We start from the raw sequence: 13,250 nt of genomic DNA, 5'->3' as shown, positions 1-13,250 counted from the left end.
CAAGGATACCTCTAACTCCCTCAAACCCCTTGTAAATAATTTCACATGTCTAATTAACTTCTAACAACATATTTTTTTTCTATGTTGCATGCTCTATATGACTCGGTTGTTTTAAATATAATACTGAAATAAACGGTTTGAATGTCTCAGCATTTGAGGCCTCTTGCTAGTGTGCTCGATGCTTTTTATCTGTTTCTAAAATCAGCCAACATTTTAATCATGTGACACCATTTAGATCTCATTTGAGATCAAAAGAAAAACCACAAAATTCCATTTTTTCAGAAATATTAGAAATGATGAAAATAGGCCTTGGTTGAATCAATAGACACACCTAGGTTTTCAAGTTCTTGAAAACCAAAATGAAATCTCGGAATTCGTCAGGTGTTATTGTAGATATATTTGGCACCAATAAGTGTGTCATTCACTCACTATTTCAAACCAAATCTTTTTTCTAACTAAAAGCAACTTCTCTAGTCCTTGTTCCACGAAACAAACATCATATGAAACATTTGGATTGTGAATGTTGTCATCATTCATAGCTTCAGTGTATCCCAGAATTGCATCATACTTTGGAATCCTCTACCAGTATTGATTGTTAACATCAACAACTATTACTTGATAGCTTCAATATGCCTCTGGCTTGAGTAATACTTTGGATATTTTGCAAACACCTACATGCTCCAACAAAAATAATGCAATGGAAACTGCTATTCCTTGTATTCTCTGCTTTGTTCACTCTTCTCTTTGTTGGGCTCCCAAGGAAGATAATGCAATAGATGACTACTATTCTGGGTATACCCTTCAGGAGAACATCTGTAGTGTATTCTCTTTAAAAGTTTTACTTGTTTTCCTTACTAAGAGCAAAAATAAACTTATCCATCAAAAAAAAAAGAGCGAAAACAAAATTGGAAAATGATGAGATAGAAGCACATGTATGCTCAACTTTGTTACAGGAAGACGTGACAAGAACCAATAATCACCTCAGATACCTTTCCCTGAATCATAGGATAAGTAAAACTAAGTGTTTTGCATCATTTATGTTTAAAACAAGCTGAATCATAAAATGATGGGCACCAAAAGAAGAGTCTATTTCTCAGAGGTTGCCCATTGATTTTAGCCTACAGTCTACGAGCCATTCATGAGGAAGTCTAGAAGAGATGAATTTGATGCAATACCTCTTGCTGACAAAGTTATTAACATTAGTGTAAGAGCACATGCTATGCATGTGTTCAAGTATTAACCATATATGATAATATGTTATTTAAATTTAACTTTTATGATGGACATGGAACCCAAGGCAAGTTTGCTTTATATAGTATAGATGTTGTATGTCCAATTATCAATAAAACGTAGGATGCTCAAGATTAAATATGCCATCAGGAAGAGATCAAGATAGTAAAACCATACTAGGGCTCAATCTTGAGAAAATCTTGAAGAAAAGGCTACCAATTCACAACTGTACCACTCTCTGTACTGAATGCAACATGTGAAGGTTTTACTAATATTATGGTTGTCCTAATTGATGATTCTGAGACAATGATTTCAGCATACTATTTTGAGCTGGGAAGGATTATTCATTGTGCTTTTTGGCTCTTACCCAAGAAAATATGCATTCTAGGTCCTTGCAGATTATATGGGCTGATGGTACAAAATCTGAAACAAAACTACCCAATAGATTCCACTATTCAATGGAGTTCCACCACAAAACTCAATAAATTTCTTAGCAGGTTCTTCTCAAACTAGACACCATTAGAGTAAATCCCAATCTGTATTATCTGTACCAGAATTGCATATTGGGGTACAGAGATGGGAGAAGTTCAGAGGTTACACTCTCGATGATATTGTTCAAAGATGATCTGTTGTGTCTCCTCCCTCCAGCATAGATGATGGTTCAGGATTGGATTATTTCTCTCCACAAGGAGATGGATGCTCTTTGGGGAACCTGGAATTCTCAAGAATGGGGAGGGGGGATTATGGGAATGCAGGAGATATCATACTGGGATTGGGGTATTCAGTTAGAGCTGACTTCAGAAATGAAATCCTCACTTGAGGGCCTTAATCTCCTTTGTTTAATTGGATGGTTCAGAGACAACACCGACAGCCCATGGGCACATCATCATCATGCTAGAGAAGCCAAGGATCTAGTTCCAGTTTGGAGATCTTTTTCAAATGATTTAAAAGATCAGCTAATGCAATGGTGATTTTCTAGCTAGAGTAAGGAGGGCAGAGTTGTATTTGGTGGTGGTTGGGGGGGGATGTTCTACGAAAGGAAGCCAAAAAGAAGAAAATGTATAGAAATTATCTACGAAAAAAACCAGTGATTCCACCAAAAAAATTAAAAAATAAATAAATAACAGAAAATCCCAAGCATCTACATTACAATAAAAAGAAAATCCCAAGCCAAATAGTCCCATCGACCAGCACTATGCAATGGAAAGAAAAGGAGAATTCCCAACCTCAAGACAACTACCCAAAACTCAGCATTAATACAATGATCTCAATGAAAGTCAACACGAGCCCCCTTAAAACAGCAGAGAATAAGAAGGGCATGTCATCATATATAAGCGTGCAAGAACCGAAGAGATTCAAAATCAAAATTTTTAACCAACTAGTAAAACGGAACCCTTCTCCTGTCAAGCTTCTGAATCTGCCCTTTCTTCCTTGTTCGTCTGCGTACTAGGAAAGTAGAGTAGCAGATGGTTCTCGCCCTAAGAGGAAAAAAGGGATGATTAGGGTTTTAGAATTTAATAGGAAATATGGGAATAGCATAGTCAATGATCGAACTTGCCTTTATCGACTCTTCGAATCACTTCTAATTAGCTTCTTGGAACAACTTGGAATGCCTCCTTGACTTCTCGACTTCTTTGTTCAATTGCTCTCAGTGATGATTTAATATAAGGTGAGATTGAGTGAATCTCTCTCAGTTGGTAGCTTTCTGTTTTTGGGTGGGAGATGAAGTGGACAAGAGGAGACGTTCCTCTCTCAAAAATGAAGCAGTAGAGAGTGGCGCACGAACACACCAATGTTTTTTGGAGGGAAATTTTGTTATTCAACCGGTCCAAAAATAATTCATGACGGCCGGTTCAATGTTTTAAAACCGCTGGCTTTATTGATTGAACCACCGCCCTTTTTCTATTGATCGGTGGTTTGATCCAATCTTGGTGCTTATGCTAAAATCGCCAGTATACATGGGTCTACCCTGGCATTTTGTTTAACCGCCGGTTTAAAAACACAGGCTTATCTGGTTTTTCTTGTAGTGAGGATAAGGAGTTTAGAACCATTAGGGCCAAGTTTGACGTGGCAGATTCCATTTGGTGTTTGCAATGGATTCCCACTTCACCTAGGAGACCAGATCCAGTAGGCACAACATAAGAAGCACATTCAGCGAGTACTTTGTAATAAATATTTTGATAACTGTTAAAAGTTGTCAAAAAGATTTGAAAGTACTTATTTAACATGTTTAGAATGACGTGCCTAACTGATACCGACTCAATTCACCCGGGTCTGCAACATGCACCAACATTTGCCTCCATGACAAGTGGAAGTGATCCACATCATTGTTCTCCATGCCATCCAAGCTTGGGACGTATGGTGGTCTCCAGCCCAGCAATGGCCATCTGCCATTCCTCATCATCAGTCCATGTGGTGGTTTGACCGGAGGTCCAAGTTATGACCAATCAAGATACAGTCTTGCTCTAAGTACATGTATGCATCTGATAGACTAATACAGGTCGTCCATCCACTATGTGTGTGTGTATATATATATATATATCACATATTATTTATATTATATATTTGGAAAAATTCTTTATCAGTAGCCTATACTTTGGCTTGAGTGACAATTTGATCCCCGAACTTTCAAAATGTGACAATCCAGTACCTACCATTAACCATTCCATTAATCAGTCATTAAGTGACATTTAAAAAGTCAAAAATGCCCTTCGAATTCCATCTAATTCTCTTTATCAACCATCCAAACATTGACAAATAAAATGAGCGGTCCTAAATTCTAGATTCTTCTAAATAGTCACCAACTTTTTTGAATAGAAGATGTTAAGATTTGGGACTGTTCAGTTTTTTGTCAACATTTGGATGGTTGATAAAGAGAATTAGATGGCATTCGAAGGGTATTTTTGACTTTTCAAATGTCACTTAACGGCTGATTAAAGAACTAGTTAACGACATGTACTAGATTGTCATATTTTGAAAGTTCAAGTACCGGATTGTCACATTTTAAAGTTTGGGGACCAAATTGTCACTCAAGCCAAAGTACAGAGTACTGATCGAGAACATTCAATAACAAGTAGTTTCTATCGGTTTGAATATAATATTACATATATTTATAATATATAATACAAATATAAAAAACTAAATAATCGAATCAGCCAACCAGTTAACAAGTAGTACCTATTCAGTTTTGGTTTGAAGATATAAAACAAAAAACAAAAAAAATGATATAACCATTTCGATTTCAAAAGAAAACCTCCATAATTCGATTAACTGAACCCTAAGCACCCCTAAATAAGATTGTCATTTGGCTAATTTTGAAAACATCGAAGATGAAGTGATCAACGACCAAAATCTTCGACATACAAAAATTACAAACTGAAAGCTTAGTTTGACGCATACATTTCTATTCCAACATATAATAAATTAGCAAGGTAGAAGACTATAAGGGTCCGCTTGGTTCATAATTGGAATCGGAATCAGAATCAGAATGATCAATTTTCATTGTCTGTTTGGTTCAGGCAGGAATGGAAATTAAAATCAGCAGAAATAAGATTTCATTCTCAAGGGAGGGATAGGAAATGGCCATTCCCTCAAATGGGGGAATGTCATTCCAGCAGGAATAGGAATGAGATTCCTATTCCATCCAACCAAACAGTTAGCTCATTCCGATTCCAATTCCAGACCCCTGTTCCTGCAAACCAAACGGGTCCTAAGTACATTTGATTATGAATAACTTATAGCTAAATTATGGGATCCATGTTGGATCCCTTGGGCTAAAGAAGCAAGCCTTAACCCTAGAGTTGAGCAACTCAAGTGCAGCAGTAGACTTGATGCACCTCGGAGTCTTGTATTGATTGATCGAACCCCCCTGGCTAATGCAAAGGTCCATCAACGCATCGAATGTCCCTGCCCCCACCAAGCGTATCTCCAAGGGACCCACAGACTTATCGTATGCACGGCATCGTCTATACACATAATCAAGTGACTCCTCTACCGTAGAGCAGCACTCCGGCAGGAGGTGAGCATCAAACAGAGATATCACACCGTTGGTCGTCGATGAGTGCTGTAGGTGCAGCACCTCCCAGTACAACACGTAGTGCCCAGGTATGGTCGACGTATCAGCATAACTAGTGTACTCTACAAGTAGAGCATTGTATGGTTCTAACAGCTTCTTCGCCATGCACACGCTCTTGTGAAGGTCCTCTTCGTTCGTCTTATCGGTGTCGATGCTCAATACAACATTCCGCCGGCAGATGAATCGGAACTGTGGAGCGCGGTTGTAAAATCCGGTCACCTGGAGCACATCTCCGATGCGATACCTATAAAGTCCTACTCCCAAGTCCCAACAAAGAAGAAGAATCAGTTTTAATTTGCTTTAGTCAGGTTTAATTTAGGATTATTCTCTTACTAATCAATCAATGCTTGACTGACTTACCAGCAAAGGTTGTAACGACAAGTTCGTAATAGCAGCCAGGTCTAACATGGGCAAGATCGACCAGCTTATCAACTGGCACTACTTCTTCTTCATTGCCGGCGTCCATCATCAGCAATAATCGCCCGTTGTCACCCAAGGGGATGAACTCAAAGTAACCCATGTTGGGTAAAAGAGTGTATGACACTTCTGCAGGATCACATAAGGGATTCAAGTTGACGCCGAAGTAACACTCAGATGAAGCGTACATGGTGCAGACCAAAGGTAGCTTCCCTCCACTGTAGAAATTGAGGGCCGGTATGTATTGGGCCATGGTCCCAGTGACTACAGCTTCAATGTACTTGGCTCTAGGCCATAACTGACACAGTATCCCCTTCCATGATTTACACCTACAGATGGCCTCGATCTCATCGGCAAGAAGTGGGTTGGGTGACCTTAGCACGTCTGACACGGCTGTTCGACATCCGGGATCGACTATTGTGGTAGAGTCGAGAGAACCAGTTCTTATGTCATTGCACAAGTGTACCCAGTTGCGCTCAAGGAAGCTAATGGCTCGGAGGAAGGCCGACGCAAACACAGCTCCAAGACGTAACACTTGATGTCGGTGGACTAAGCCGGTTAGGAGTTGGCAGTACATGCTCTGCTTGTTATCAGTGCAAAGGATGGCCTGGTCGGGGCTGGTGTAGTCGTTAAAAGGGTCCGGCGGTCGACACTTGAAGTGTTTGCTCTTGTAATAACTGGTCAGGACAGGCCGTGTGGGTAGGCCGGAGGGTGTCGGCGTCTCACTCTTCACAAAGTAGAGGTACATGGCCTTACCCTTGTCGAGGCCTGGGACATACCTGCAGGGAAAGAGAGCCAATAGAGAGAGAGACCTGGTTAATCAATCAAACATTCAAACTACAGGAATCAACAACCTTCATGGTCAAATAATGAACAATTGACCAGGTTTGGATTGAGAATGCCTGAATCGGTGCCCGGTGGCTGGACCAAAAAAGCTTTTGTAGGGATTTGTTGGCTTTTTAGTGGACTGTTTTGATTTATATATAGGTCCACCATATCCATCAAATATCAATTGTCTACGTTATAGCTAGGCAGATTGGACGTTAATGCAAATATGGAAACTGGAAAGTCTTACTGGTTCATGATCGGCATAATGAGATTATACAAAAAGGTTCGACGGTCAAGATCCTCTGCGATCGACGGCATCAGCTTTTGCTCTCCAGCCGAAGTCCCAGAACTGGTAATTAAGAACCGTAAACAGCAATATAATACATAAGGGGACTCCATCTCAAACATAACAAAACAAAGAATATAGACCATAACACCATATATAAAGCTCTAAAATGGCTAACTAGCATATTGCAATGAAGACTAAGGAGTGTTATTTGCTTCCACTCTCTATTTGGGTTGTCTCTTTGTGTGGATTTTTCTCTCATTTCTTCTTAATCTTCATGTGGGGTGTGCATGTATGTGCCTGTGTTTGTGTCATCTCTTTCAAGTTTCAACTTCCAAATTCCAAGTCCATCTGAGAGAGAAAGACAAACAGACCCACCTGCGTAGCATCTCAGTTATGGTTTGGCCGGATATAAGGGAAGAGTCTTCACCATTGGCGATTCTCTGAATGTATGGCTGGATATCAGCGTAAGTAACGACCGGAACAAGACGCTTGAACGTTGTCACCTCGGTGGGTTCTTTCATATACTTGTTCAAGTACTCAGTGTTCTTGTTTTTCATCAAGATGTCCTTTAAAAGGTTCTCCTGAACTTCCCCAGTCCTCTCTATTAACTTCTCCAGTTCCTTCAGTGCCTCCTCCCCTTTGTACTCTAACTTCTTCCCATCCATATGAGAGAGAGAGAGAGATAAAATTAAGAGAGCAAATACAAAGGTAGAAGTAGAGAAAAGAAAACAGAAACCTTCCACAATGTGGGTCTATTTATAATAATAGTCTCTGGCTAAGATATTATTCTGATTACTAAATTATACCCATGACTGATCAATTTTCTTACGCATCTCTAATACGATTTGATTCTGCCAGTACTGTGGGCCCTCAAGAGCTTTTCTTGATCGACTGGTGCAAAATAATTGGCTTCACTCCTGAAGTTATGGCGGTAGACCAACTTGATTGATTTCTACCGGTTTGTATCCAAGTTGTGCAGTTTTTCTACGACCCATTGATGAGCAAAAGCAAGAATGGCCGTGTAGAAGATATGACGACACCCAAATCGAGAAGGGTTTTCTAAAGTGTAGACCTTATTCGTCTTCGTAGTCCTTCAAACCTGTACATGTTTCAAAAACCGTAATGGATTGGATTTCAAGAATCTACATCTAATTTTTTATTATATATAAATAATAAATTAAATAAGTGAAATTGTGAAATAATATATATACAATAAAATTTTTAATTATTTGATTAAGACATGTAAAAAATACATAATCTATCAATTATTCTTATACATAAAATTCAAAATATTATTATATTTAATATCTACTACATAAAAAGATCGGATTTAACCTAATACCATACCTTACTCGTAATCATACTTATAGAATTCCAAAACCTATCCTTCAAGCAAAAATACCCGCCCCATCAAGGAAGATAAGGGCAGGTACCCACTTATTCCCATCAACCAAATCAATCACCTACCTCAGCCCTCAAAACAATATATAGAAACAAATAAAAAACTTACAGGAGAAGTGTTGAATGTTAATCAGTTTAGAAATGTTCAGATTTGATGCTGCTTCTTCCCACTAAAGTATGTAAGTTCTCGTAAAATCTCCCATTTTTGTCTCACTTAGAGTTTACACTTCAAATACAAGACATCTATGTGTAACAATGGCAATGTTTTGAAAATCGATGGAGAGACCATAATTCAATCCATTCAATTCAGTCATTTTTTCCAAGTAGCAATGACAGTAACCATCGATCCAAAGAATCTCACTCCAGAACTCTAGATATCTGAAAAATACGACACTTTCCTAACATAAATAGTATGAAATATACCTAAGCATCAGGGAAGAGATTGCTCATATCTAGTTCAAAATGGTGGCTACCCATGCAATTCACCCCGTTGCATCTTTCCATGCCTGAATAAAGTGTAAGTACTGATAGAGAAAGAAATTTTCATCACAGTAATGGAAAAGAAACATTTCCTGATTGCACTTCTATGGTTAATTAAGAAAACCAACAGCCCCCAAAGCCATAAAAAATAAACCCAAGTTGAAATTATAAAAAGGGTCATTCGAATATCCATGAATTCATCAAATTAAAAAGATAGTCCTTACCATCATTTGGATTTAATGAAATTGGATTTGAAGTAATTCTATCAACTTTCATAGCACTGACATCTGGTCAGAGAAAAGAAATAGAATGGGATGGATGAAATGTACAGGAGCAAACATCCTTATCCAAATTGGCCATGGATTGACAAAAGTCTTAATCCACATCTTTAAAGCATGTCTCATTCAAGTAGATGGATTGGTGCGCATCTCCTTTTTGGCCATTTTTTCAACCAGTAGTACGTTTGAGGGACCCTGACCCTCACCTCCCCCACTAATCCATGAATTCTGGCAAGGGAATAATAGTGCTAGTGCTTCAGAACTCACACACTATTTTCTAGTTGAAAGGAAGATGCAGTAATGAATTGAATGAGAAAGTAGAGCATGATGTACTAGACTAATGGGGCAATTCCAGATACTCTGATGACCCCCCAAACCCAATATTGAAATTAAGCTCCCTGTATCATCCAACCCTTGAAATCTGTGATTGGGTGGTGCCTTCTATCAGGCATTCAATCAGTCCAGTTGCATGCATCTAAAGAACATTCTGACATTCTCCCCACCATTTGAAGAACTGCAGATGTCCATATGTGACGGAACTTTCCTGAAAGCCCAACTGGTTCTAAAGTACTAACATCTCCACCCCTCCGGCCACCCCCATTACTACTCTAAATGATGGCAACATGCAGAAACAAGGACAAGAAAACCACAGTGAACAACTTTCAATAGTCTGTACAGCACAGAGCCAGAGCATTATGGAATACATGGACTAACTAACAGCCTTTGGGCCACAAAAGTCACAAAGGAGTGAAGAGGAAAAAGGAGAAATCAACATGCATACTAATATTCTTTGATCCCTCTTTTCTTTTCTTTCTATTTATTTGGAAATTATTATTTTGACAAAAGAAAGAGATTTGTTTATAGCCTTATAGGCATAACGACAAAAGAATCCTTATTCCTAAATGGGCCCTTTCCTTCTGGTCTTTTTTATGCTTTTCTGCAAAAGGGATGTAAAATTAGGCTTGGACTGAATGGCGCCTCGTCTTTGTTGGCCATAAATCAGTTTCTCTCTCTCTCTAATGTGGAAGTTGTTTTCAGCCTTTTTGGTGAAAAGTCGAATGATAAAGAAAACTGAAACCTGCACAATGGTTAATGGTATGAATTGAGTCCACATGAGTTGTCGGGCTAACTAAATTATGATTATCCTTCCAGCCATATGTTCAGATTAATTTATATTATGGTTCACTCTATTGAACAATGGCACTGTTAAGTATCAATCAGGCTCATAATTCTGAGACCAAAAACAATCCCTCTTATCATTCATTCAAGTCCAAATCCAAAAAATAGGGCTTATCTATATACCTATATAGCTCAGGCCTTGCCCGCTAGAGCTGTCAATGGATTCCAAAAATCTAATAGCTGATTTGACTCCAAATTTGGATGTTAGAACTTGCACCCAATTAATAATGAGATTAGATACAAATTTAGCCCTATTTGATTTAACTAAAATTCAAGTCCAATAAAAATTTATTATTTTATGTATATATGTAGTATAATTATGTATACATATAATATATTATATAATATATAATGATATATATATATATATAAACTTTACAATTGATAAACTTTATATTGTATACTTAATACATTTATATACATATATATTTTAAAATAATTGATTTTCTTAAAACTATTTAATTTTTTGGTCATTTTAAACAGTATAAGATGGTTGCAAATTAAATCCAAATATGATCCAAAGCTGACATAATAATCGGATGCAAATGCGGATCAAAGGATTTCATAATCCAAAGTAGATGTGGATGTAGTTGGATTTAATATGAACCCAAGTTATCTCCAGTCCTATTGTCCGCCTTATGTGTGGGGTTGGATAGATCTAAACTAGACCTATCTTAGAAAAAAAATATTTGCTTGAGCCCAAAAATTTGTAGGCCTAGCCATGTTTGGGCTAAGTTATAAATGATCATCCCTTAGTAGGAGTCATATGGCATTTATAATTAGGCTATTATTAGTATTTTATGTAGAATGTAAGTGGTTTATTTTATTATTTTTAATAAATTTTTTACTTATTATTATTATTATTCTTATTAGCTATTTTTAAATAAAATTCAAATGCAAGTTAATTTTTAATTTATGACTTACTAATTTTATTAATTTCTTAATTTTTAGTAGTTGCTAGTTAAAATTTGTTAAAATTTAATATTTTTATTAATTTTAGTAATTAAGTTTTAAATTATAGTTTTCTAACAATTAATGAATTAATAAGATTTGAATATGAATAGGGATAATGTTCCCCGTCTTATTGGGCACTCAATATCAGGTCAGGGATGGGATTGCCTTGGCAAGGACAATGATTGATAGTGATACCCAATCGAGGACGGGGGTGAAGATGGGGGAGTGAATTCATCGCCCCGCCCTAACCCCAATTATATATATATATATATACATCGCCCCACCCTAACCCCAATTATATATATATATATATATATATATATATATCAAAATATATTTAAAATACTTTTATATTTTAAAAAATTCCCTCATTTTAAGTAAATATATTTTATAAAAATAATTTTAAGGGTAAAATACAAAAACCTTGACAATCATAAAAACTTCCCCTATAATTTCTTTTTAACAAATACCTCCCCTAAACTTTTGAGAAACTCGGCAAAAACCTCCCTTACATCACCTTCCCATACGGAAAACGTTAAACTGATGCACCAATTTTACCAAATGCCTATTCTACCCTTTTATAAATTATTTTAAATACAAAATTACCGAAATAGCCCTGTTTTAACTCAACAAAAATGTTAGAAGATGACTGTTAAAAGAGGTTTTATCAAATTAAAATATGACTATTTTAGTATTTTTGTATGTAAAATAATTTATAAAAGGGTAGATTGGGTATTTAGAAAAAACGGGTGCATCAATCTAACTTTTTCCGTATGGGAAGGTGAAGGGAGGTTTTTGTTGAGTTTCTCAAAAGTTCAAGGAAGATATTTTTTAAAATGAAACTATAGGGGAGGTTTTTATGATTGTTAGAAACTTTAAGGGAAATTTTTGTATTTTACCCTAATTTCAATTTAAAATTTTAAGGTTTCATGTTCCTGATAAAGAATCCATCTCTGTTAGGAATTGAGGATGGAAGGTCATATTTATCCATAGAGGGGATCAAGGTCAAGGATGGTGATTTGTTTCAAAGTCGAGATTAGGGACAAGGAATATGGTCCCCACCATGAACCCCCCCCATCCCCCCACTTGTCATAGTTTTATAATTAACACGGGCAAGCCTATTCCTATCCCAAGCCGAGACAAATATTATTATGCTAGTATGGGTAGGGTTCAACTACACAACCTATAAAATTGTTAATACACTATCAAAATCTAGCCTTAGATCTTTTATGTTTTTTGGTTCATTATGCTACACAATGAGGTTAACTTATCCCCCATAGATCCTTCGGGTTCAATATTAATAATTTTTATTTAAAGATAGTTAAAAATCCAAAAATAATGCATGCATGGGTTGTGCTTAGTTTTGGTTCAGTCTAATTATGAATTTCACATTGCTCTTTAGGGTAACATTTGGGGGTTGGGTCAGGTTGAAGATTAACCGGAATCCAATCTAAAATATTAAACCTTGAGCCTGGGCTTAGATTAATTTAATTATGAATAGAAAAGTTAATCTATAGATCAATTTGATTATAACATTTAAGTATTAATAAATTAAAATAAATAAAATAAAATACTAATAGATAATATGAAAAAATAATTAATTATTAAGTAATTAACAATAATTTACTATTTTTATTAAAAATGTTAATATAATTAATCTAAATTACAAAATTATTTTTATAACAAATTACTAAAATTATTAATTTCTAGTATCTCACTTTTCTTTGATAAATCCTATGCATTGCATAGGTACCCGCTAGTAAGCATATAAAAACTCAAGACAATTCAATAAAACTCAGGACAGTTCAATAACATCTGAAATGGCTGAACTAATAAGATCATTGCTTTTAATAGGAACAATTTCTAAGGCTTGCAGACCCCTAATGGCTAGAGATGAATTTGGGTAAATTAGATTACGATATCGGCCTTCCTATGTATACATGAAAAGAAAAAGGTAGTCCAAGATAATCTCTATTCTAGCTATATGGGATAGGCTACATGAATCCTGCTTCCCTAGTGATTCCATTTTCCATAAAGCCAAAGAAAAAGCTTGACATTCACCAATCCACGGGGTCTCTCATGAACCAACCTGTTCTCAAGGTTCAAAATATCACAACAT

At 36.5% G+C, this 13,250-nt stretch overlaps 1 protein-coding gene across 2 annotated transcripts; it reads right to left on the bottom strand.

Moving 5' to 3' along the window:
• Nucleotides 1–4,598: 4,598 nt before the first annotated feature.
• Nucleotides 4,599–9,636, bottom strand: GH3.9 (putative indole-3-acetic acid-amido synthetase GH3.9). Of its 2 annotated transcripts, XM_088984604.1 has the most exons (6): nucleotides 8,945–9,636; nucleotides 7,669–7,938; nucleotides 7,215–7,492; nucleotides 6,798–6,899; nucleotides 5,666–6,501; nucleotides 4,599–5,559 (listed from the first exon to the last, which is right to left on the bottom strand). In XM_088984604.1, the coding sequence occupies exons 3-6, from the start codon at nucleotides 7,394–7,396 to the stop codon at nucleotides 4,976–4,978; spliced, it is 1,704 nt and encodes a 567-aa protein (XP_088840730.1). In that variant the 5' UTR covers nucleotides 7,397–7,492; nucleotides 7,669–7,938; nucleotides 8,945–9,636; the 3' UTR covers nucleotides 4,599–4,975. The 2 variants fall into 2 exon arrangements, with proteins under 2 accessions (XP_088840730.1, XP_088840729.1); XM_088984603.1 differs by lacking the exons at nucleotides 7,669–7,938; nucleotides 8,945–9,636 and having other exon boundaries at nucleotides 7,215–7,565.
• Nucleotides 9,637–13,250: the final 3,614 nt, after the last annotated feature.

Source organism: Nelumbo lutea, chromosome 4, assembly GCF_056320005.1.
Source record: "Nelumbo lutea isolate HS-2025 chromosome 4, American lotus-T2T, whole genome shotgun sequence".
NCBI classification, from domain to species: domain Eukaryota; kingdom Viridiplantae; phylum Streptophyta; class Magnoliopsida; order Proteales; family Nelumbonaceae; genus Nelumbo; species Nelumbo lutea.
This window is presented reverse-complemented; position numbering and strand designations above follow the sequence as displayed.

Coding starts and splice junctions, on each gene's coding strand:
- GH3.9 (XM_088984603.1), bottom strand. CDS start 7,504: ATGGATGGGAAGAAGTTAGAGTACAAAGGGGAGGAGGCACTGAAGGAA. Junction 6,502..6,797: donor ATTATGCCGATCATGAACCA/GTAAGACTTTCC, acceptor CTTTCCCTGCAG/GTATGTCCCAGGCCTCGACA. Junction 5,560..5,665: donor TGTCGTTACAACCTTTGCTG/GTAAGTCAGTCA, acceptor ACTTGGGAGTAG/GACTTTATAGGTATCGCATC.